This window comes from Clarias gariepinus, chromosome 19 (genome assembly GCF_024256425.1).
Source record: "Clarias gariepinus isolate MV-2021 ecotype Netherlands chromosome 19, CGAR_prim_01v2, whole genome shotgun sequence".
NCBI classification, from domain to species: Eukaryota; Metazoa; Chordata; class Actinopteri; order Siluriformes; family Clariidae; genus Clarias; species Clarias gariepinus.
The window spans coordinates 25,781,899-25,808,318 of record NC_071118.1 but is presented as its reverse complement, the minus strand read 5'-3'; the positions used below and the strand labels follow the sequence as shown (position 1 = coordinate 25,808,318).

Below are 26,420 nucleotides of genomic sequence, written 5' to 3'. Positions count from 1 at the left end.
CCTATAAATGTTTGGGTTGCGGGGTAGGGCCTCCGTGGATTGAATTTGTTTGTCCGGCAGATCCCATGGGTGCGGATCAGATTGGGATCTGGAATGTTTGGAGACCAGATCAATGACCTTGAACTCTTTTCCTGTTAAGCCCCACATCGGCAGGCTGTAATGCAATGGGGGTTCTGACACATTTCTATTATGGCCAGCATTGACTTTTTCAGCAATTTTTGGTGTATTGGTTTTTCTGTGGGATTGAACCAGACAGGCTAGGCTTTGGTCCTCATAGCCATGGGTGAGCCTTGGGTGCTCATGATTTTTTCACCAGTTTATCAGTCTATATATATATATAGGAACTAATTACTTAATATGCTTACTTTCTCCAATGAACATACTCTAAGAGTGTTCCTCGCGTGCTGCTTGAGTTTTTTTAGCTTTCTAAAAAGGTTTTACTAAGAATCTGTTGATGGAAATATAGAAATATGGAATACAATGTACACCAAAAGTTTGCTGTTGTTATTTGATGTCTTGTTCATCTTGTTCATATCATTCCCAAGGTACTAATGTACCTTAATTTACCTTGAATTAATGCGTGAGTACAGTTTGCATAGTTCCAGCGATCTACAGTGTCTCATGGACAAGCCCTAATAAACACACTCATTACTAGTTTGTGACACTAAGTGTGACTGGAGCGTTAATGTATAAGTTACCCTTCAAAATGCACAGTGTGAATAGTGTGCTGAAAGAAACAGGGTGGGGAAACTGGGCAGAAATTTTTTGTTATGCTTTTATTCCAGCCATGGAAAATGTGATTAGGTTTTGTACAGAAATACCAATGCATGTTGTACTGTTCTTCTGTGCTAAGCCTTTCCTTCCATGAGGGAGCTTTTTTTTTTTTTTTTTTTTTTAGGAAACTGGAACAAACAAGCTCATGTATGAAAAAAATGGAGAGCTTAATATTATAACACCAGGCTTTAATCCTAAGTAAGGATACTGTGTTTTTAATCTCCATATCTATACGGTGGAGAAAATGTTGATTATTGATTAATACTGCTTAACATTTTTGAGAAAATACAAGTTTAAGTAAAGAAACGAAATGGGAAGTCCTTTTCTTGAGGTTCTGCCACCTTCACCACAAAACCCCATATCAGAAATGAAACTATCACTTCTGCTTGAGTGTACATATGGGTGTGATTTTTTAGAAATGGATGAAATCTAAAAACGCTTATAGAAAACAGGTGGGTGTGTTTGTTTGTTTGTTTGTTTGTTTGTTTGTTTGTTTGTTTTTTGGAGCTACAGTTGCTCAGATTGCTGCTTAGGTTTATTCTTATTTGGAGCTGCTTTCTCATAGGAAAAACGCTATTTTATGATTCTACTATTTCTTCTTTTTTTTTCAAGTGCACTTTAAATTCCCTAGGCTGCAAAAGCAAGGGAAAAGCAGGGCTGGGAACTGTGTGATACGGACATCCCTTTCAGAAGGGGACTTTCAGGAAGGACACATTTTACTTCATTATCTGGGAATTAAATAGTCTTACTCCTCTCCCAAAGCTCATGTGGGATAGCAAGGTTATTTTTGCTCGTCAAGCAAATAAATATAGGAAAGTACAAAACGGAGCAAAGCCTTAATATTTCTGTTTCGTGTTCAGACTCGAAAATGTAAGATGTGGATAAAAATCTCTATATATTCCACATAAAGTTTGCGGGACTTTTTAAAGGGTCCAGGGATAGGGGAAATTGACATGTTTTCCTATTAGAGAAGGTTCCAAGTTGAACCCCTTTAAGATGCCAAGAACCTGTAATAATCCGAGGAGCCCTTAAGGAGCCCAGTGACTTATGAGAGTTGAAATGCCAGATGCAAAAATGCAGTGCTAGGCTGAGATAGTGAAAGGAAAATGAATGTGTTCGCCAGTTTAAACTAGCAAGTCTCCAACAAGTTAGCTATCATGGTATCTATTAACCCTTTTGTTTTATTTTTCTCTTCTCTATAGTATCTGATTTGAAATAAAAAAGCAAAATGTACATCGAATTTCAAAATGAACTCCTGAGGATCTCTAGTTGCTCCCTTTAGAGCCGACGCTTGATTCTATGTCCAAGGTGTATTTAATTTATACTGGAACTTGTTTCTACAAAAATGTAGAAATTTCCAAAGATCTCGCAAATAATGTATATTTAAAAAAAAAAAAATTGTGCAGTGTCAGTGTGATGCTTCTGCTGCATCAGGTCATATTACATAATCTTGGTGAAAAGTAAATAATTAACGCTTCTGCTCTATTTGACATGATGCCAAAGATGCAACTGCATGCACTAGTTCAACTTCTGAACCAACCCATGTGTCTATAGGTTTTGCACTGTCTTGCTGTGTATCATTCTCTTTGTCTGAGGTACAACAGAGAAATTCAGCGTCTTGCATCATGAGCCGGGTGTGGGAATTTCTCCGGTGTCACTGCAGAGAGGTTATAGAAATCCCAGTAAGCCTGTCCTGAAGATTAATTGTGAAGTAGATCGATCGTGATCACGGTGTCTTTTGAGGGGAACAAAAATCCCCCTCCGAGCGACAGGCAGCCTTGTTAATGTTTTATCCTGAGAGTGTTTAGCTATTCAACACGTCCCTTTGTGTCTATGCAGCTGGAGCACTGAGTGATGAGAATCTTCACTGGCCGCTCAAGGAGCTGAGATATCTCAAAGGGCGAGAGTGAAAGAAGGAGTGAAAGAAAAATTGAAAGAGAGGGAAAGAGAACGAGAGCACTGGCAACCTGCTCCTTTCCGCCAACGTTACCATGTGTTTATGTTAATGAGCGTTTTTCCTCCCGCTGCAGGAAGAAGAAAGAAGACTGATGGCATCACCTGCACCTTTAGCGCTCACACATCTCCTGAAATGACATTACAGGGAGGGAGCCGTAGCTCGGCTAGCTCCGAAGCTGTTATTATCAGCTCGGCTGGTTGAGTAGGCTTTATTAAAGTGGCTGCTTGGCTTCGAGGACTCGTGCCTCAGGGGTGCTCATCAGTACTTGTCACTGGAGTCGACCTATTAGTCACCAGGCAGATGTCAGGGCTCCTTGTAAAGGATAGCTGACCCCCCCTGAGAGCCAAGTGTCTCTTCCAATGGAGAGGGTGACCTCAAAGCATCCCTCCCGGTGTGGAGAGGCCAAAGAGGGCACGCCTGGAGGTAGTGAGGTCGAGGGGCAGAGTGGATTCTAGGAGTTAGGGGCAAACTTGTGGATTTCCTTCCACTGATGGTGGTGATCTGGGAGTGGGGGTACTCTTTTTGCTGTGTTTTTTACTGACCTGCCCCTGACCTGTGGTCCGAGTTAACTGGCCACAATTTGACAAAATGGCAAAGAGAATAAGGAAAAGGTTAACCAACATTATTGCTGATGCTCATCATGTTCAAGAGGGGGCTGGGATATGGAGCTGGAGAGCTTGAGGCTGAAAAAAAAAAAACAGTTTTAAAAGCTTCTTGAAGTCTATCTGTTTTCTTTTTTTTTTTTGCCTTTATATACAGTAGGTATGAGTTGATGTTCAAACTGCTAATGGATTTAGAGACCGACTGAAAGTTTCATTCCAGTAGTAGCTTATTTGACATATTACAGTTACACTGGTATAATGAGACCATTTGTCGAAAAAGTGGGTGTGTTGATGTTAATACTGTATACAAAGAAAAATTGCACAGATTACGTAAAGTAGTAGGAGGAAACATTGTTAATGAGGTTTTGTAAATGTTCAGACACCAAAGACATTGCTGCAATATTACCTGAGTTTAAACCTTAAGTAAAATGCTGGATAAAAGAAGAAAAAAAAACACGGTAAAAAAAATATATGATAATAAACTAGGAAAACTTTGTATTCATGTAAGGAAATTGAGTTAAACAATGGTGGTGATCATTTTTACCAACTTATTATGAAAACCTTCTTCTTAAAATGCAATCATTTTTGGAAACTTTGATTGTTTCGCTAATAATTTAGTCCAAAATATTCATTGTTAAGAACTATCAAATGGCTTAATTTCGTCTTTACTTGGCAAAAACAGACTTCTGCAAATTTACCACTGGAGGTGGGCTTTAGTTAATGAGGGCCTAAACTTAGTATAGGTTAAACTTTTAATTACCAAGGTTGCTAAGGTGACAACATCAAACCAGCAGCACCTTATAATAATACCTCATAATAAATACCATTGAAGTAATTTACAGAACAAAACCACCTACTTTATGAAAATTCTAATATTGTAACTATTATACATTGAGTAAGAATATGTTGCCTTTTGATTCTTGTGATGAAGCTGTTGAAAATCTTTGTGTGTGTGTGTGTGTGTGTGTGTGTGTGTGTGTGCGTGTGTGTGTGTGTTCTAATATGTTGAGATCCTGCAGTCCCAGTGTATAGGAGCTCAGAGAGATGCTAATGTAGAACAGATGTAGCCCAATGAGGCAGCTGCTGGACTCTGCTCTGTGTGTTTGCATGTGTGTGACTCATAAGCATGACTTTTCGCTGCTACACTATCAATCAAACTGAGTGTAAATATTCTGCATTGAGATTCATGTGACAGGCCTTCGTCTTTACCAAGGGGAGGGACATCAGACTGGCATGGCAGGTTGAGTCGAACCCTCCGTCTACATGAGAACAAACCACACTTAGTCAGTCTATTTATTACAATGGGAATAAACATTTACTTAAGGATTGGTCATTGATATCTTCCCATCACTCATACCTTAGTCTCGGTGTCACTGTATTTACACTACACTACAAAGCTGCTCTGAGATAAGTCAGGTCTTTGTACTTCTTGTGGTTCCTTGTATCTCTCCCTAATCATAATTTTCTTTTATAATTTTTAATTTTGAAATAAATCTGCAACTTTATTGCAAATTCTGAAGTTGCACTACTGTTCACTACTAATGATAACATTAGCCGACTAGCTAACCTTATTAACCAGACAGGATTTCTAGTAGTTTTATGCTTGTAAAATAGCCATTGGTGGAATGGTGGCTTAGTGGTTAGGGTTGTCGCCTTACATCTCTAGGGTGCAGGTTCGATTTCCACCACGTGTCTGTGTGCATGGAGTTTGCATATTCTCCCTGTTGCTCCGGTCTTCTCCCACCAATTAATTAAAATAATTGCCATTTCAAAATTGCCTGTAGTTTGTGGATACGTAGTTAAATGTTGACCAGAGGTCCTGCCACTGTTGTAAAAGTGGGAATAAATACAATGGTCACCATTGGCCTTCACCATCCCGAAGTGGACTACTGAGGTTCCTGGGTAGATGGATGGAAAATAGCCGTTACAGTTGCAATGTTCACTGCTAACATAATAAACATGCCAGAATTCATTAAAAAAAAACTTTCAAGTTATAAGCTTAAAGTTATAAATGATCTCCTGTCAATAGGATGAGTATAACTTCTGAGAGGATTCATAAATGTCAAAACTTTACTTCTAATAAAGAGCTAAATAAGCCAAAGCTAGCTAATATGAACTAGCATCTCAAAAGAATTTTTTTTTTTTGACAACATCAAAAACCCTTCAGTTATAGTCACTTATGTTTACAACATGTACTACAGAGATTAGCCAGCTAGCTAACGTGAGTTAATCTAACAGAATTTTTGAGGTGATTTTGTGATCAAATTTATAAATATTTATGTATAAAACTACTTACATTGGCCAGCCTACTGAGAAACTTGCTAAATCTAGCTAACATTATTTAACCTGAAGCATTCTAAAATGATTTCTGATATTCGTTAATACTAACACATGTTCAGAGATTTAATTATTGACATTAGCCAACTAGCTACCATGAGTGAACCTTCTATTTGGTGATCTTCTGTCAATAGGATGGGTAAATTTCCCCATGAATTAATTATCTTTAAGGCTTCTCAGAGGCCTTTTAACTTCATCATCGTTAAAATTTGATCACTTAATGTCTGCTAATCTGACCAGACCTTTAAAATATAGACACAGACGTTTATAATTTGTGCTACAGTCATTACCTAAACAGATTACACAAAGATTCTGCAAGGAATTTGTGTGATATTTATAGATGTTATAACTCCTACCATTAGCCAACTAGCTGGGATGAGTTTACCTGACAGAATCCCTGATGGGATTTTTAAGTTATAGTCATATACTGTATGTTAATAGCATTCCACACAGTAAACCCTAATGCTCAAAGTAATTAAACATATTGAGTACTGTTAACTTAAATAATTACAATTAGTCCAAATTACTAGACCTTGATGAGTATTTAGAACTTTTTGTATAAATGAGACTTTTAAGTTAGCTGAACAAATGTAATATTTTAAGTACTTAAGGAACAGTAACTGTCACCTTAAAGTTCCACCAACTTAAAATCTTTCAGACTAGCGTTTTTGTGTCTGGCGTCACCAGGGCAGTAGGGCACTGGTGGCTCAGTGGCAGATGGCCCCGGTTCGATTCTCAACAACTGGATAAAGTGCCTGTCCCAAGCCCAGATAAAATGGGAGGGTTGTGTCAGAAAGGGCATCTGGGATAAAACCTGTCCCAAGCTTGTGTGTGGAGCGGATTGTCTGCTGTAGCGATCCATTGCTGGGAGCAGCCGAAAGACCAACAACAATTTATTTGATTTGCAACAACAAAAAAGAAAATTTAGTAAAAAGTTAGGCTACTCATTAATGCAAAATAAGAACGATTAATATGAATGAGTACAACAAACTCAAAAACTGATAGTTCTGTTTACTTAAAATTGAAAACATCATTACTCAAAAATTTGATGTAACTGATTACCTAAATATTTTAGGTAATAAAATTAATATAATTAATACATTAATACATAATGAGGCAGCAGAGTTTTGCCAACTTATTCGGGTTTACAGTGCATGCTAATAAGTTAATTAGCCAACTAGCTAACTAGTTAACTAACTTGACAACATTCTGTATTCTCATTATTCTCAACTTTAACATTCTAATACTTTATTTTTTCATTAATACTGACTGGAAGTTTTTATTTGTATAATAATAATAATAATAATAATAATAATAATAAGCCAACTAGCCTACATGAGTGAACCTACCAGAATTTTGAAGAGGATTTTAAATTGCAGGATTCTACTAATAGATTTACGTTTTGACCAGACATTCTAAAGGGGATTTTTTTTTTTACTTTAATAACTATAATTATACTTCTAGATTGTCTAAAATCTCTAAAATGCTAGCTAATGTGCCTAACCTGACAAAAATTCCAACTAGGAATGAGTAATGTCCATTAATGCTTATTAATTTTCACCGCTAATGCTAGTTAACATTTTCTAACCAGACAGGAAATTTCTGAAAAGCGTTTTTGAAGACACTCGCTTTTAAAGAGGAACATTTCAAGAGTGTGTCTCTAAATCAACATACAGTACATACAACCAGTCTGCAGACGATTGTCAGTTTCCAGGATGTTTTCCCACGGCAGGATTTCCTCTCACTGTTTACTTATATGACATAATGAGCACAGACACTTCTGAATGTTCAGGGACGTGAGGAACAGATTTGTTAAGGTGTATGTGTGAGTGTGTGCTGTAGGTGTTGGCATGTAGAGGCCTATTTTAATGACATGCCTCCTGGAAATGTTAAAAAGTGTATGACATCGTTGTCTTGAGCGAAGTGAAGGCGACAGAGAGGGGCTGCTGGCTATGCCCAAATGTCTGCCCAGCAACTTAGTGGCTGACATGAGCAAATTTCAACATATTCACATAAAAGAGTTTAGGTCTCAGGACACGTGCAGGGCTTTTATTGCTGTACTTGCTTTTGGGAATAGTCCAGAAAAGCTTAAAACTGCTTCCACTAAAGGATTGAAGCTAATTCTCCTGATGTGTATGCACTCCTAGCCCTCCTGGCTGTATTGCCTTTAATCTGATGTATGTGTCGAATTTAATAGAAGGTACTTATCTCCCAATCAGAATCAGTTCAGGAATGTAAAATGTAGAAAAGCTTTTAATATGTCACTTTAACAGCGTACTCCGGACTGCAAATTCAGATCTTTTATTCCGCTCCTCCAAGATATCAATTCCTTTTACAAAGCCTTATTGACTTGCTGTGCTGATAGAACTCTTAAAATTACCTCAGACAACCTAACTCTTGCTTTATACCAAATCAAGAACATCTGCGAACGCGGGACAGAAAAAGAATTAAAGACAATGAAGCAAGAAAAGCCAACATTGTGGCGCAGTGCAGGTCGGAGAAAAGGCGAGGTTTCTTTGTAGTTCTGCACTGGAGTTCATGGCAGGACTGCGGTTTGACTGGCAGCCGTGTGTTTCTTTGATCCCAGATTTCACAGATGCATTTATGCATTTCAATGACAACACATCTTTATTCCCAGTGTCTCAGACAGCCACCCCTCCTTTCCCGTCGCCAAAAATTTGCTCCTCGCTCTGCAATTGGCATTCTGGAATGGTTGTTTTTACACTTGTCTTGGAGGACTCTTCTGTGACATGGAAAGCCTTTGAAAACTTTTCCTTCTGACACAGAAGAGGAAAGTAGTGTCATTTGAAATGAAATGTCTACTTTCACAACTATGCTCTGTGGAGGTTTTCTGTAATGTTACGCTTTTTGATTTAATAAAAAAAAAACTGTTTCTTGTGTTAAAGAATGAAAGCTCGGGTTCGTTAGATTCTTCTCAGCTCATTTTTGGAAATGAAAAAAATTCAAGGGAAAACATGACAAAATTTGGAAACATCACATAAGTACTTTGGTTAAATCTAATCTGTGAATTTGCATCGTTGACTAATAGCAAAGCTGATGAGACTGAATTCCAAAGAAGATTTTAAATAAAATACCTTAACACACATACTGTTGTTGTTGTTGTTGTTGTTTTTTTTTATGCTTATGGCCAATGAATGATCTAGTTTGCTCTAAAAAAGCACTGCAAGGTTAGAAAGCAAGGCAGATTTACAACCATCCACAATACTTATGTACGAGGAAATAAATTTATTTATTTATTTTTTTAATTCACAAACATTTTTTGTCACCAGTGTCTTTGCTTTTTTTCTCATCAAAGTCTTTTTTTATTTATCTATATTTAATTTTTTTTTTGATTTTTTGTTATTTTTGATAGCTAATTTAAAAGTAAATTGGTATTTAATTTGATATAGAAATATTTTCTTAACTCCATCCCCTTTAAGGTGAAATTCTACACAAGAACTCAGGGCAGGAACAATCTGGTTCCCTCTTGATCACAGCCAGGGGTGTAACATGGACGCTCAGGGAAAGGATCCTGTGGAATAAAAATGTTTTGAAAAAAGGATTCCAATGCATTAATATGTCAGAGGAGCCCAAACCCGTACTCCTGCCCCATGTCATAGATTTCTCAAGAACTAATGGCAGATTTCTACTTTATTTACACTTGTGGTGACATCCCCTAGACATCCACAGAAAGCATTTTCTATGCCAAAATTTCAGGTGTTTAACATTACATCCTTTGATCGCAATCATTCCTTGTCTTAACCCTTACTGTAATTTGCGTCGGGAATTCCTGGAGATCGGCATATTTGGGAAACAAAAGGCTTGAAACCGGATCCGGTGTGTCCTGGAGCTGTCTCTCTCGCTCTCTCATCTTCTCAGCCTCTTCCTTATCATTTGCGCCAGTGCCGCTGTGTGCTGTGGGGGCGGGTGATGGGCCGAGGGCTTGGGGCTGTGGGGCGACAGGGCTGAGGCTGTTTGTAACAGTTCCTCCTTGAAGTCGGAGACAGCTGAAGGAAGTGTCCAGATTTATGATGGCAGCCCTTGCTTCCTCCGTCATGGTGTCTGACCAGGAAAAGTAGAAAGGGAAAGCAGAAGGGTTGTAAATCACAATATTTCAGTGCTGTCCCATTTAACAAACAAACACACACGTTCGGTTATCCATACATCTCTGCACACACAAATTAGAGTAGCTTCTGACAGTTGAACAGTGCAGTTGCACTTATTTACCACAAAATTGATAACCATCTCGGTAGTTTGGATTGGCCTGCAAATGTGAGTTCGCTTTCTCGCAATTACTATGTTCTCTTGGATGAAAAATGTTTTCAAGTCGGTAAGTAAAAATATTTCTCTTCCATCAACCGCATTGCATCTAGTGTTTCGCAGTAACTTGCGTCATTTCCCCCACAGACAACAGCAATATTCCATGGCTTTCTCAAAATACTATAATTAAGTCATCATGCTATTTTACCATTGCCTAGGGAGTCCATTTGTATTTGGCTCCTTCATGAAAAAAATAATAATAAAATGGTGTGACTAGCGTGTACCTAAAGAGAACCTCTCTCCACAGGATCTGTTTATCCAGCTGAAGTCCGGCGGAGTCCTGCTGTTAAGCAGCGGAGAGCAAAATAAGCCTGTCAGAGCAAAGGAATACATTATGTCTCTTGTCTTCGTTTATATTTTACTAACTTCAGACACAGGTCCATTGTAGAAAACTCTTTCTGTGTGTGTGTGTGTGTGTGTGTGTGTGTGTGTGTGTGTGGTTGTAGCAATATTTTTCTCATGTGCTACTTTGTTCTGTTTCAGTCCTGATGTCTGAAAACATTTTATATGTAGCAGTTACACATTAGCCGGTCTCTAATGACTCGGTTTCGTCCTGGGCAATAACGCGGGACGTGCAGCATTTATCACGGCGCCCATTGAAGCACAGCCAATATGGCTTTAATATGATTTTAAAGAGTGATGTATGTTGAGTCTCACACTCCCCTGCGGTGCAACACTCCACACTCCACTTGTCACGTGGCTGTCACACAGACAGAGATGGTGATATAAGCTTTAATATTGATAAAGGGGTCCTGATTAGCCATGATGAATAATGAGGCAGCAGTCTGTGGTCCACTCACTTTACTACTGGGTTACTGTGCTTATTCCCGCTCCAAACCCTGATTGCCATGACAGGCAGAAAAACAGCCAGACAGCCAGACAGAGACACAGACTGATGTCTGCCATCATTTAGCCTACATTATTAGTGATACAGGTAGGTAGGTAGGTAGGTAGGTAGGTGGGTGGGGGGGTGGATGGGGATGGGGAGGTGGGGGATTGGATATATGGGTGGGTTGGGTAGGTAGGTAGGTAGATAAAAATGAATGGATAAAACAGACAGACATACAGATAGATAGATAGACAGATAAACAGACAGACAGACAAATAGATAGATAGATAGATAGATAGATAGATAGATAGATAGATAGATAGATAGATAGATAGATAGATAGATAGATAAAATTATGAATGACACAGACAGACATTCAGATAGATAGATAGACAGATGGACAGGTGGACAGACAGACAGATAGATAGACAGACAGACAGACTGATAGAGAGAGAGAGAGAGAGAGAGAGAGATAAGGCTCATGTAAATTTATGACCAGAATTACATTAAGGAGTAACAATTACTAATAGTTACGGCATTATTAACAGTAAACTGCCAGGGCACTAATGCATCTCGACAAGAGCTTCCCGGTTATTAGATTTTCTTTTTTTAAAAACCTGTGGGCTGAATATTTGCTGATATCCTGTGATTGTCAGAGAGCCCTTTTGAAGTCCCATAACTTAGACAATGATTTTAAAATGCCTTAGCTTTGCTTTGCAAGATTAATATCTGGAGCTGTATCCGTCTATACTCCTAATCAATATGATTTAATTTCATACCTGAACAAGCGATTTTGTTCTCCTGGCTAACACTGACTGCAACTGAATTAGTTTCCCCACAGCGAAATGTTAAAGCTTCATTTTCCCTGCTTGTCCTTCAGAAGCACTTATGAAACTTTTTAAACATCACCTTCTTGTTCATATCTTGTACTTTCTGTTAAGAATAAGCACGAAACTCGTTCAACAAGGCGCCGACTTGGACATCTTAGGCAGACCTCAAATCCAGGAGATCTGATGAACGTGGACCGTACGTAAAGTGCATTCCAGTGCATAAAATGTCCTGTTTTTCGCTTCTGTTCCCATCACTGTCACTTGGATCTAGTAACCTCTGTAAATAGGGAAGTGAGCCCTCGGCACAGTGTCTGACCCCTTCGGGTTAAGAATGTGAACCACAGATTTCTGCTGATGACCACGGGTTAGCCCTCAGGCTAGTTAGCAAAAAGAATTATGTCATTACCCAAGCACTTATTGTCTCTGCTTCTCTTTTTTAATACATTTTTTTATTATTATGTGGTATCAGGGATGCAGCCCAATTCAATGACATTATTCAGAATGAACAGTTTGTGTCCTGAACAGATGCGAAGACAGATATACTGTACATATGATATACTGTACACAAATATGAAAATACACATATAAACTTATGTATAGCAGAGATTTATTTAAAAAAGGAACCGATTCTTGGAAATATCAAGTTTCATTTTTAATCAGGAGAAAAAAACTTATCTCTGATCCTTTGGAAAATTGATTAATTCGCTCTTTAAGTTTGAATGTCCTAAATGTTTTAAACGCAGAAGGAACCCAACAGCCTGTGGTCCATTTATCACGTCCTCAAGAGGTAAAAGGACACATGTGGCTGTTCCCTCAACAGAGGCGGTGGTAGAGGTGACTCCCCGAGGCAGGAGAGCGTTATTTAAAAATGACTCCGATATAGAGCTTGAAATGCGCGTGTGTGTGCCTTGAGACATCAAGAGAAGAGTGGTCTGAAGCATGAAGAGCCTAGGAGACCCACAACACCCTCCCAAGATTTATATGAGGAAAGGTCGAAGGTCAGGGAGCTATTAATCATGACAAAGAAAGGGATTAAATAGCCGGGTCTCACAAGCAGATGAGAGAACGGCCAATTGAAGCGTTTAAAAGAGTGTGTTGTGTCTGTCTTAGATTACAGAGCGTGGGCCGTGGGCTAAACATCCATCTGAGCCGAGCGCTGTTGCACTCTGTAATCATAAGGCCAGATCGGCTCTACGGTGACCGCTCATACAGTACAACTCAACCACCAGTCTACTCAACCCGTCTACGGCATTTAAAGCTCACTGATGCTGTAGGTTTTAGGTCCAAGTCAAGTTTTTGAAATACTAGTTGTTGCATTAATTCGTACTAAATATTTCGTCATTTTGAAAGATTCTAACAGGATTTAGCACAAGCTTCATATGAGTCTCAGCTGAAATTTGGAATGCATTTTTGCCCGTATGGAGGCTTGTGGAATTTCCCCCTGATTACTTACATTGTACTCGCGTTCCGGGTGGCAAACTTCACAGTTGGTGCGCCGAGCAGGAAAATGTATAACGACCATGACCTATGGTAATGTACCTACATTCACATCACGTTTTATTTAAGACAGCCTTGAAAAATCGGATCTATGCTATCATTGTAAGTCTCCGAGCTATGAGTCCAATTAAATTTGAGCATTTTCGAACTATGCTTTCAGGTCAAGTCTCAAGTCTCTGAACTACTGTATAAGTCACGAGTCATGTTTTGCAAGCTATACGTCAAAGTTAATCTCAAGTCTGTCAAGTTGTAATTTTCCAAGTAAAGGCTTTAATGCCTGAGATGCAAATTAAAGTCGAGTTTTTGGGCTTTAAGTCCAGGTTAATGGTCCTCATGTATTCTTAAGGTGACAGTTTTGAGCTCCTTACTCAAACCCCACTGGTACACCGACCCTGATCTGACTCGCACCTGGGGCTGGAGTACAACAAGTCAATTAACTGAACTCTCTGAGAAAGTTAAAGCTGTTTATTTCCTGCACTTTTCCCACATCTTATGGAATTAGGTGCTGAGTCAGAGTCTGTCTTTCATCACAACTGGATCCAGCATTTGTTTTGGAGGACACAGGCTGTTCTGAGTGTTCCTTTCAACCATTGACTACCTTCACCATGCGCTGTGGTGTGGTGTTGCTGGTCTTGCAAAAATTACACTCTGTACTTTCACTCGATTCCTAAGAAACCACAAAATTAATCAAGTGTGGAAAATGGCTTTACCACATGCAGCTATAAACACTGTTTAGTTCTGTTTCACAACACCGATGCTTGGCTTCAGTAGAAATGTTGGCCGTGTACAGTACACAGGCATGTACTAAACTGCCAAATGTGCCACTCTGGGTTTATTGATTATTACACACTGCCTTGGGGAGGATTTAAATGTTGGGGTAAAACGCCTCGATTGATTTAAAGCGTCGCAGGTTGCACCAAATGCGTTAATTATTTCTTGGACTGGTGTGTATGGAAAAGAAACTGCACCCATCTCACCATAGATGATTTAAGGAAAAGACGAAGTAATACAGGAGATTTTTTTGCTCATTAAAAAAAAAAAGTTTTTTTTTATAGAACCTTCTATGTTCAGGTTCTACATGAATGACTTCAAACACTTGAAAAGATGTTAATTAAGATTACGATTTAACTGATTAATCAATGTCTCATGCCATAATGATTAATTGGAGTAGTTGATAATATTAATTATCACCAAACGCAATTAAATATTCAGATCTGATTGGTGATTCATTTTCTCCAACAGCAGTTCGGGGAAAAGTTCAGTAACTGTTCCATAACTGTAAGAGACCTGTGAAGAATGACTTTATAGCTGTTACCACGTAAACAACAGACTGTTTTGCTTGCTGTTCCAGAATGTTGGAAGAAACTACAGTATACGGTCCATGCATGAATATTAAAAATATAACGTAAAAAATAATGCATGAAAAAAAAATCATTTTTAATAAGAAAAAAAAAGCAGTTGTAGAGGAGGAATAAAACACATTGACATGCTGTGATGTGCGGTTTGAAACAAATAGCCAAAATTAACGAACAATTTTTGGTACTAAGTTGATTGTTTTCCTGTTACAGCATGCTCACAACAATATCAATCCTGACACTTATGATAAAACTGATGGACATACGCAAATTTATTATTAACCATGGGAGGCACCGGATGACTTTGTACTACAGTATACCATGGTGGGTACTATAGCGTATCCCATGGTAGTACTACGGTGAGTACCATCATACTTACTGAATACTACAGTGGCTACCAAACGTATGCTTGGCAAGGATACTGGAATGGGTTTGCTATTTCTTTCTCCAGAGGACCATCCACAGGCAATTTGGACAGGCCAGTTAGCCTAATCTGCATGTTGGTACCTATAGTACTACTACTATTGTATAGTACAGGCAGTATCACATTAGATACCTGCTGAATTTTGCTCTCCATTGCAGTACCCAATAAGTACTTTGGCATTCTGCAAAGTATTGTGTATTAACCTTCGGAGGGAACCATAACTTCGGAGGTTACTATATGAATATTGCCATTATGGTACATAAACACGTATAGCATATTTCTGACAGTATCATGGTGTGTATTCCATAGTACCATACTACTGTACTGTATAGGGTAGAATGATGTGTACTATACTATAGTACATGTACCGTTGTGCATGTACCTGAGAGCCCTTTAGCTCGTTAACTCCACACAATCAGAGCCGTTGTTTTGTAGAAAGTACTTAGACCATAATTCCTGCATCGTAGACGATGTACTGCTCTCAAACACGAAACGACTCTGTGTCAGTCTCCCTGTTCATATCATCCTTATCATTCACACATACACAAGCACACACTCAGTCTGAACTGGATCCCAGACACCGCTGCTTTGGGTTTATTGAATAGTGTCGACAAACGTCTTTGATCTCTAATGCGCAGTGTGCTGCATTAATTATGGATCCTCCTGCTGGGCGATCTGCGCCAAGCACTTTCAAACACTCTGCAGGTTTTTTTTTTTTTTTTTTTTTGGGCAGGTTGATTCCTGGACACCGTGTGTATATATACTATACACGAGCATTTGCATGCACAACCTAAGAGCCATACAAGAAAAGTTCTATACTGCCTCTTCAGCATCCTGGATCTCAGCCAGCATCTCTCTCTATCTCTCCCTCTCTCTCTCTCTCTCTCTCTTTTCTCTTGGCTTGCTGTTAGAGCTAAGAGCGATGATACATGTATATGCACATGGACAGGTGCCTGGAGAGCAAAATCAGCAATATGAGCAAGAGATAAAGTGTTGTTATGGCCACATTTAGATGACAGCTGTATAATAATGAACAAATGAGCAGGTCCTTTTTCAGTATGAATGCCATCGGTAAAGTGCTCCTGAAAATCCATATTATTTCGCTTTTTTTTTCCCAAGGAAAAAAATATGAGCATTTAAAGCGTTTATTTTATAATATAACCCAAGCAGTAAAAATATTGAATTTGATTGGTCAGCAGGTTTGACAATAAAGCTGGCTCTATACAAATGCACTTGCTATAATACAGTACATTGTTGTTTCTATGGTAACTGTTAATTCACATAGACTTGTACAGCGCCATATAATTTAAGGCAAAATATAAAATGGAAAAAGTATTTATCGTTATTGAAGTAAGATGAATAATGTTTGATATGGTGAAGCTTCCTGTAAGGAGATATTTATGTAACATTTACGGAAGGAGTCTCCAGTGTCAGTACAGTGTTTTTTTTGCCCTGGGAAAGTCTTCAGATTTCTTTGTAACATTAGAAGTTGCATTTTTTTTTTTTTTGTCTTATAAACTCCAAGAAAGATATAAATGTTAACAGGATAACGTAACTTGTCTTGTGGACATTCCACATCAAGTGTAATTATAAATATACAAAAAGAAAATATTGCAATTGTTGACTCGTTGACTTTGGGACATTTTGTTATTGGAAAGTAATCAACTTCAGGGTAAGCTGTTATTGGAAAACTTCCAGTCTTCAGTAAAAGCTTTATCCTGACCATGTCAAAACGAAAGTCGGAAATTAACTCCTGATTGAGATGCATGTTTAAAATAAACCTTTAGTCTCACGTCAGATCATATTCCAACCAGTTGGTGTATGTTTATTCGTGCTGCGATTCCCTTGATTTCAGCTCTCTGATTAGATTTTCAGATAAGTATGTGGGGAAAAAAAACTTTAAAGCCTCCATTTGGGTTAAAGGTGAGCATAATATTTTGTATTTTGTAGTCCGAGATATTCACGAGTCAGTTTCAAACCAATGACCTTGCAGGCTGATCAGAGGTGAACTGGCCAGCAGCAAATAACACACAAATCAAAAGATTTTTTTTTCTTTTAAATCCTAACACATGCACATACACACAATTATGTTTTCTTTTTGTTTTAGGGTTTGCACATATTACATATTATATAATTTCATTATAGGGCATTGAGTATAGCTTAGTGTCATTGCATAACACTCATTACACTGTCCAAAGCCTTGAGATTTAAATCTTAAAAAACTGACTATTATATAAACTTAGCAAACTGCACATTTTCTACTTGTGCATAAATTTACATGTAGTGAACATAGTAAAGAAGAATCCTAACTGCATTAAAAAATCTCCACCTAAAAACATCCTGGATGCAAATAATTTGAAATGAAGTATTAAAATTTTTTGATACAATTTACAGCGTTATTTAGTTGTAAGCTATGCTTAAGAATGTGACAGATTTTTTTTGTTTCATGTTGTGGAAGTGTTTTTAATGCCTTAAACTAGTATTAAATCAAATTATATTTAAAATATATACTTATTAATGCATGTTATATACTGGTGGCTTAGTGGTTAGCACTGTCACCTTGCACCTCCAGGGTCCTGGTTCGATTCCCACCTTGGGTCCGTGTGCATGGAGTTTGCATTTTCTCTCCATGCTTAGTGGGTTTCCCCCGGGTACTCAGTCCAAAGACATGCAGATTAGGCTAATTGGCATTCCAAAATGCCCGTAGTGCGTGAACGTTGACCATGGTTGTAAAAAATGGGAATAAATACAATAGTCACTATTGGCCTACATGATCTCTAGTTGGACTACAGAGGTTCCCAGATGGATGATGGATTGATAAGTTTATATACTACTCAAATACTATTTAAATTTTTTAGTTTCATGATAAATTTTCATAAAATAAAAAAATAAAAACTTGGCTGTGTGCTAAACTACACATCAAATCTATTTAGCAATTTAATGATTTATGACAAACATTTCATATGATTGTGTTATATTCTGTTTGAGAGACTTTCCAGACCTCGCGTCAGACTGAAGTCCTAAGTTTAAGTAAAGATGATCTATCTGTCCCTCTATCTATCATTAGCCTATGCTTGGCTGTTGTGACCTATGACATCACACCAGGGTCATTGCTGTAATAGAAAGATAATCTGCAGAGGATAAAAACCTTGTACACTATAAGCAATTTGGAAATCTCAATTGCAGTGCCTTTAACGCTTGCCTTTGGACTGTAGGAGGAAACCGGGGTACGTGGAGGAATCTCACCAAGCTTGGGGAGAAAATGCAAACTTCATGCACAAGAATGAGAGATGCTGGTCGAACCCTCAACACTGGAGGTGAAATGCAACAGTGCTAACCACTAAGCAGGAAGTTGAATGCTGGTGTGGGCAACCACTGAAAATGGCAATAGACCAAAATGTCAAGTTGTTTTTTTAAGTTGCTGGTAGTTTTTTGTCTGCTCCCGTCGAGGGGTTGCCACGGCGGACTGTCTGATCTGCACAGGTTTTTACACCGGATGCCCTTTCTGATGCAGCCGTCACATTCTATCTGTGCTTGAGACCAGTACTGCATTCAGTGGCTGGGGTTTGGGCATTGGGTGGGAATTAAACTGCATATATATATATATATATATATATATATATATATATATATATATATAAAATTATTTTTTAAATTTTGTGGAAGATCAGGTTATAAATTAAAAAGATTAATAGAGTGTTGGATTTCTTTATGTAATCAACAGTGTTTGACTGATGGCACTTAGTCAGTAACCTACAGGGTGGACGAAAAGTAACTAGGCATTAATAATTGGTAATAAAGTCCATATTTCTAATACAAATGTATTGAAACCAATTGTACATGTACTTTATATAATTGTACATGTATTATATAGGAAAAAGAAAGCAAATCTTAAAATTCCAAAGGAGACCCTGGTGGCGTCAGCCAGTTGCCTGGGATGGAATGCACAGTCTTCTAAAGGAAGTGTTTGGGGATACTGCTGAGAACCTCCAGAATTCACACCTCCAAGTCCTCCAGTGAGCGAGGCTTTGTCCTGGAGACCTCCTCCTTTGTGTAGCCTCACAGGACAAAAGAAAAAAATCACATGGAGTGAGATCTGAACTTCTTGGAGGTCATTTATGAGGTCCCAGCCAACGTCCTGGAAAATGCTGGTCTAACCATACATGCACATTTAAAAGCAAAATGGGTTGGTGCATGAAAATAAAAATGTCAATGTTTTATAGCTGTTAAATATTGCCTGGTTAATTTTCACCAACCCTGTACAGTAGTAACCGGTGTAAGGATCTATCCGATGATGGAAACTTCAAAGCACTTTCTGGATAAGAGCGTCTGCCAAAATTCCTGAATGTAAATGTTGCTTCTAATCAGATTTTGCTTCAGAAAAAGGAAAGAAAGAGAGAGAGAAACTTGCTGAATAGTAAGAATTGTAAGGCGTCCCTGATTGAGGACGTCCCTCTTTGGGATGGAGTCCCCCTAGAGTGGGCCCTGCTGCAGTAGTTTAGCGTGTGTGTATGCGCGAGAGAGAGTGAGAGAGAGAGAGAGTGTGTGTGTGTGAGTAAGTGAGTGAGTGAGAGAGCGAGAGAGCGAGAAACAAACTATCAACTATCGCAAAAGTGAAAACCGGACAGAGTGTCAGTGAGCGCTGCTTTCCAACACTGCGCTTTTACGCGGATCCGCGTTTTTACCGCCGGCAGCGAGGACGCGCTCGATTTCCCTTTCAAGCCAGAACATAAAGCTCAAAAGAAAAAAGAAAAAAAAAAGAAAAACAACACGGCTTGTGTCAGCTGGCATTGGCATGAGCTAACCCGATCAGACATGGAAACCAAACCATTCTTATCATTGGGTAAGTTTTCCTGTTAATCATTCTGTTTGTTTTTTTCTTCTTCTTTTTTTCAGTTGTACGATGTGTTTGTTTGTCCCCGGCACGCGTTATTTATAAACGCACGATTTGTTTACCACAAATGAACGCAGTCCCGCGCGCAATAACTTGGAGGTTTTGACTTGTATCTCCGCAGGCAGAGTTTAGGTTCGTGTTTGTGCGCCGGTGTGAAGGAGTAAACAGTGCGCAAAACTTGGCTCCGGTGCCACTGACACGCGTTTCCAATGACAGCAGCAGGGCATTTCATTTCATCCAGCCTTGCTTTCTCTCTCTTTCTCACACACACACACGCACACACACACTCTCTCTCTCTCTCTCTCTCCTGTTTACGTTTGGCTGCTACTGATAATCAGATCAGATCTCCGAATCATGTGGAGAATTTCTAAAAATGTGCTTTCAGTATATGTGTGCGAGCAGAGGGGACGTGTGGCTTTCGAATGCGCGCGCGTGCGTGCGTGCGTATGTGTGTGTGTAGTGCGCGCGCTTAGCCTATGGAGGAAGATCCCAGAGTGCGCCTTCCTTCACTTCATCAAAAATGTTCTGGTCTTTTTTTTTCTTTTTTTTACAGTTAAGCATAAAACACTATTAAGCCGTGTTATACTTATATAACATCATTATTTTTAATGCATTACAAAAGAAAACACGCGCACTCACTCACGCGCACTCACTCACACCACGATTTGAATCCATTCCTGGGTTTAGGTGCGCGCGCAGGCGCGCGCGCTTGTCTTCCACTGTGCACGTTTCACATATGTTTAAAATGATGATTCATTTGATGATATTAATGTTATTAGCAGTATTAATCTGGATCAGTGTGTCGACACTATGTCAGACTGTTACACACACACACACACAGAAATAAAGTGTGTAAAACTTTTTTTTTTAAAGGAAGTTTGCTTTACACTTAGGGGAGCCTATAGACCAGGAGGCTTTAGTGCTGATTAGAGCTCAAGGTGTGGCTTCTATAGGTTAACCTGTGTGAGTGTGTCTGCGTGTTAGAGTCTTCAAGTCTGCGCGTTAAAAACGCAATGCATAATTATTACCAGCTAATACAAGCTTTCTGCGCAAAATCATCAGTACTAACTCTTATTATTATTATTATTATTATTATTAACTGTTGCTGTTGTTGTAAATTATATTATTATTGTTGTTGTTGATTATTATTATAGTAATAACAAAAACAATAATAATGATAATAATAATAGCAAAGTGTGTGTATGTAAATAAATATATATTTATAATGATTAATTAGCTATTAATTTTAAAGAAACCTAAAGAGGCCAGGTTTGGTGTTATTATTATTATTATTATTATTATTATTATTATTATTATTATAGTAATAACAACTACAATAATCATAATAGCAGAACAAAGTGTGATTATAAAAAAGTGTGTAAATAAAGTATTTAAATAAAGTGTGTAAATAAAGTATTTTATCAGGTTAATTATTATTATTATTATTATTATGTTATTATTATTTGTAATAAATAATAATACTACTACTAATAATAATAATAACAAAGAACAAAATTAATGAGTGTGTGTATGTAAATAAACATAGATTTATAATGATTAATAATATTAGCTATTAATTGTAAAGAAATCTAAACCTAAAGGCCAGTTTTGGTATTATTATTATTAGTAGTAGTAGTAGCAATAATAATAATAATAAAACACCTAAGCACACTTGCATTTTAATTTATCCTAAGCTCAGTTTGATGTCCGCGTGCACTCTCTGTGCATGTCTGAGTTTATGAATATTATAATATTACAGAACAGTGTCCTGCAAACCATTGTGGTCCAACTTATTTCATCTTTGTCCACAAAGTCCTCAAGACACTGCACCCTAATTCCACTACCACCCTCACCAGAATTATTATGTATTTTACACCTAAATCCAGTTTTATGTTGCACGTTTACAGCAGATTACATACATATCAAAATGACCCCAAAACATTCCTAGCTACATTTTATAACAGACTTTACAATAACATTATCAATATCTAATAATATGATGAAGATTCTCCAACAGTAGACCTGCGGTTGAGGAAATTTGCTAAGTTCTGCTCAACCAGAAAATAGGCTTGCATAAATAGTAACTGTTTTTTTAAAGCAATCATAAGTTACTAAGTTTTTTTTTTATTATTATTATGTTGCATCATTGCTGCTTCTGAATGTTGTAGCTGTCTCATGAGTTTCACATGATTCTGTGCCATCCTCCTGTTGGTGACTCTTACACAAGCTTTCAAAGCAGCGCACACACTGCTCACAGATTTTAATCAGAGAAATTCTGGAAGTGTTCAATCAAAAGTGGCGTCAAGGTGTGACTAAATTAGCCACCAGTGAGCTTTGCAAATCAATTCTAAAGCCCAGAAAGGATTTGTTTTCAGTGTGTGTGATTTTGCTGTACCTTGGCAACAAAATTGTATATTCTAAACCTGACTTAAGTAGGATTTGCATTGGGATGTGCTGCATGAGTTAAAATATCAAGTTGCACTTCTTTAGCAAATTAAATCACAGCATTCATCTTTATCATTGAGGCCGCAACCAGATCCGGTACAAGTATCTCACTCTACACTTCACATCTCATTCTGTTGCACTTAGGGTTGCCTCCAAAACAAATAGATGCTGACTGTAGTAAAGCTCGAAGCACAATAAGGTGTGTAACCCAATACATGCGGATCCCCACAGATGAGCTCACGAACTGGGGGTCGTATACAGTTCAGGTTAGCCATTGTGTTGCTTATCTGGTCGGAGTCAGTCCGGAGTGTTACTGTGTCCTTTTTTCCCTGAGAGAGTCGTGTTACGCCTTAATGCTCATCATTACATTGTTTCTACACCAAGGCATGATTCTTGAGTGAGCTGTGAGGATTTTTTTGGCTTGAGATACAGTTTCTACTGTACGCCTGTATGCATACTGTATATACATTTAGAGGCTTTGGGATTGCGGTTACGCTGAAGAACACTAACTAATTGACATCAGACAATAGTTAGGACAAGAATAGCAAAACTTGATCTTTTTTTATTTGGCGCTGCATTGGCATGAGTAATTACTGACTTTGCCAGTTCAAAAGGATCACTTTTTTATTTTTTAAGCTTTCTTTCATTTTTCCAATAGACTTTTTTAAGCAGTGATCTTCAAAGCAATTATTAATGCCCCTTCAGTTTAATGAATATCTCCTTTCTTTTGAATCATTACCCTTCATTCTGCAATCTTTTCATTTATTTTCTCTCCATTAGCTCATTAAAAGTTAACCACCAACACGCATTAATTTAATGTTTGAAATGGACTTGATAGGGTGTTGTTTACAATTAAAAGAGCAAAAATAAATAGACAGATGCATTGTCATTATTTTTGTTCCGTGTGTGTATTTTGGTGCATGACTATGTCATGGGACTGAGCTCAGTTTGTCCGCTGTTGCATCAGCCTGCTGCGCTGCTGTGCTAACGTCCGACTATGATTTATTTAGCTGCTAACTACCGAGGAATATTTGTGCTAAGGCAGATTTTCATCGCTGTCTTAGCAAGAATCTATTTCTCATGACCACAAGGACAATCACATCCTGCAAACTGGTTAAATTTTTTTTTACATCATATGAGATCCAGATTTCTTGCAGGAAACTTAACAGGCCTGTTTTTATGACGGCAACTTGTCATTTAAGTCGTTCTGCGACTGACTGTGTCTCAGGATTCGAGTGATGTGGGTGCCACTATTCTCCACCCCGTCAGGCAACTTCATGGCCTTTGAGGAGAAACTGACATTCATAGCCATGGTGGAGGGGTTGCACATTCCTCTTCTGGCCATAATTCAGGAACAAAGGTAGAACCGGGTGTGGGGATTATTTTACAGGGCCGCGTTCGAGGGGACCGTGCAGACTTGCACCACTAAAAGCATACAAGTCAGGTTTTTTACAGCCTGCCAGTTTTGGGTTCGCTTTTGTAAAAGGGCTGCAGCTGTCATTTTTATGGGAACTGGTTTATTGGAAAAGTTAATGGCTTAAAGTGATCATGCTTCGCTTTTTCCCACAATCCATTAGTGCACCCGCATCATGACCAACATGAATCTGTGCACCAGTTCACATAAAAAGCTACTAAACTCAGGATTTAAGGTACAAAAGCTTGGAACGAGACCCTCAAGGTTCACTGTTAAGCCCGGTTTCAAATTAAGATTAAGAGGTCGTGTACTGTAATTCCATATTTTTCAGGTGGTTGCATTTCTAGAATGTCATCTTGGTGTTTCTCCTCATCCCATTTACAGAGTAAATCCCAGGAACACTGGATGCCATTACATCTCACATCAGCTATTCGTTTTTTCAAAAAAAAAAAAAAAAAAACATAATTGTAAATGATTGTATAATGCTCTGCATAATTAAACAGCTGATGCATTTGAAACATCTGGACTTACTTGACCTGGTGCTGATTTTGGAAAATGCTTACAGAACGTAATCTCAAAGAACATAAAACTGTGTGAGCGCTTCCAGGGAAACACAAGTGTACAGGAGCATGATTAACGTATACCACTGGAACTTTAGAACCGCTGGTTGGACTGATTACTTACAGCATCTGCAGATTGGACTGTATAGGTCTACCTTTATTCTTGCTTTATGGAAACAGTTTTTTGAATTTCCAGAAAACCTGTCACCTGATTGTTTTTGTTTCCATCATAGAACATAGAGCTGAATTTACATCCTACTGTAGCTGCACTGTTAACAGCTCACGTGGTTAAACGCCACAGTAGCGAGACTGAGTGCTTTATCAAAGGAGTAAAGACCTTGACCTTTGCTTTGCACGTGGTTTTCCTGCTCTGGATTTCAGTTCACCTCTGATCATCAAGGTCAAGTTTAACCACAGTGCAAATATATACGAGCACTGAGCTCTCTGAGTGCTTGTTATCTGTTCACCAATCAGGTTTGTTTATATTAAGACAAATCAGTGATTTGTAGAGTTGATTTTGCATTTCTAAGTGCAAAATTATATATCGTCCAAAGATTATACGTGTATTTTAGGGCTGTTCAAGTCAAATCGGGAATTGTGATGAAAATTCCTGGTGAACGAAGGTGTAAAACTGAAAGGAGAACTTCAAGGACAGTACGGTGATGAGAATCTTAGCCGCGGTAAAACATTTGAATTGTGTAATCCTTTTCAAGTATGCTACACATCACCGGCCGGAGTGGCTCTGAGCCCGCTGCAGACGTTTACAATCATTTAGGAACATGACTTACACATTAGAGGAACTCGGTTGCCATATGCCTCGTACACTCCTGACCTCGCTCCAAATGATTTCCAGATGTTTGGGGTTATTAAAAAAGTTCCAGGGAGGCCAGCGTTTCAGACGTGAAGCAGACTCATGGTTCTGGCGCACTGAGAAAACTTTCTACCAAGCACTCGTAAAACGCTGGGATAAGTACATCTATATAATCTATATATATTAGGGGGTTTTAACTCTCATAACTGTGTTCTGTTATTATGCACAATGAAAAAAGTCCCAGTTTGACTTGAATGTGATTGATTAAGCACAGCAAAATGAAAAGAAGAAATAAAGAACGGTTCTTTATTCAGTTTTAGTGAGTAAAGCCAGATAAGAAGCGCAACCAATCACGGATTACCATTCTTCCTCTTTTCATGGCTATATTTAAAGGTGACAAAAAAAATATTTCATCGTTACCTGTTACTTTCGTGTCAATTTCTTACTCAATACTACTGTTCCCTTTCTGTCTGCATTCTGGATAGATTTTTTTTTGGGCACATCCGTAAATAGTTGTCTTGACCCTTTAAAAAAAAAATTATATTATTATATGATATATAATAATAATTAATTTTCAGTTCTCACACAACTCTATTTATTTTATTCTAGTCTAGTCTTAGCGTCTTCTGGATATATATATTTATCAAGTATATATGTCTACATATCATTGATATTCCACTATGTTCACGTGTTGCCATGTGTCTGCCGTGTTTCATGTCATCCTAATCAGAGGCTGATGATGGAAAAATTTCCTGCATGTGTGTTTGCAAAGTGGAGGAAGGGCAGGAAGAGACTGAATCGGGTTGGGCTTGAGTTTTTTCCCCCCTCCTTTCTTTTTTTTTTTTTTTTTTGAAGCTTAGCGCTCGACGTCACCATGCATGTCACCTCCGCTTGTGTTTTGTAGTTTATGTCGCTGCACAGCGCTGTAGTATTTTTCTCACTATTCTTGGAGTCCCCGAGTAAGGTTTTTACTGATTTTTTTTTGGTACACGATTTGGCAGACTGAATGTCTTTTGAGTGCAGGAGATGCTAGAGTCGATTCTCTAGTGTTTCTCCATATATCAGTCAAAGCTGTGAAAGACAGCTAAAATCCCATCCAGGAGCAGCACTGTCAGTTGTCTAGTCCTTGGCCTGTAATCGAATTGTACCGTGCAACACGGACAGGAAGGTAATGCAGTGGTGTCCATTTCCTCTTCATGAAGGGAAAATAACACAGTGCGTCCAGTATCACAGCATGGATTCCCCGCATGGAGTGGACATTCAGGAATACGGAATTTTTTAATAATAATAATAATAACAACTGCTAACCATTTTATAACCATATCAACCATTTTTTTGTTGATGGCTCATTCTCATTGCACTGTATTTAGA

General features: G+C 38.3%; 1 protein-coding gene across 4 annotated transcripts in view; it reads left to right on the top strand.

The window, feature by feature from the left end:
• Nucleotides 1–19,448: 19,448 nt before the first annotated feature.
• The window catches only part of rxraa (retinoid X receptor, alpha a), a 108,609-nt gene continuing 101,637 nt past the window's right edge, over nucleotides 19,449–26,420 (top strand). For all 4 annotated transcript variants that reach the window (XM_053478230.1, XM_053478228.1, XM_053478229.1 and 1 more), the window contains exon 1: nucleotides 19,449–19,768. In XM_053478230.1, coding sequence (XP_053334205.1) covers nucleotides 19,741–19,768 — 28 coding nt within the window. In that variant the 5' untranslated portion in view covers nucleotides 19,449–19,740. The remainder of the gene's footprint in view (nucleotides 19,769–26,420) is intronic.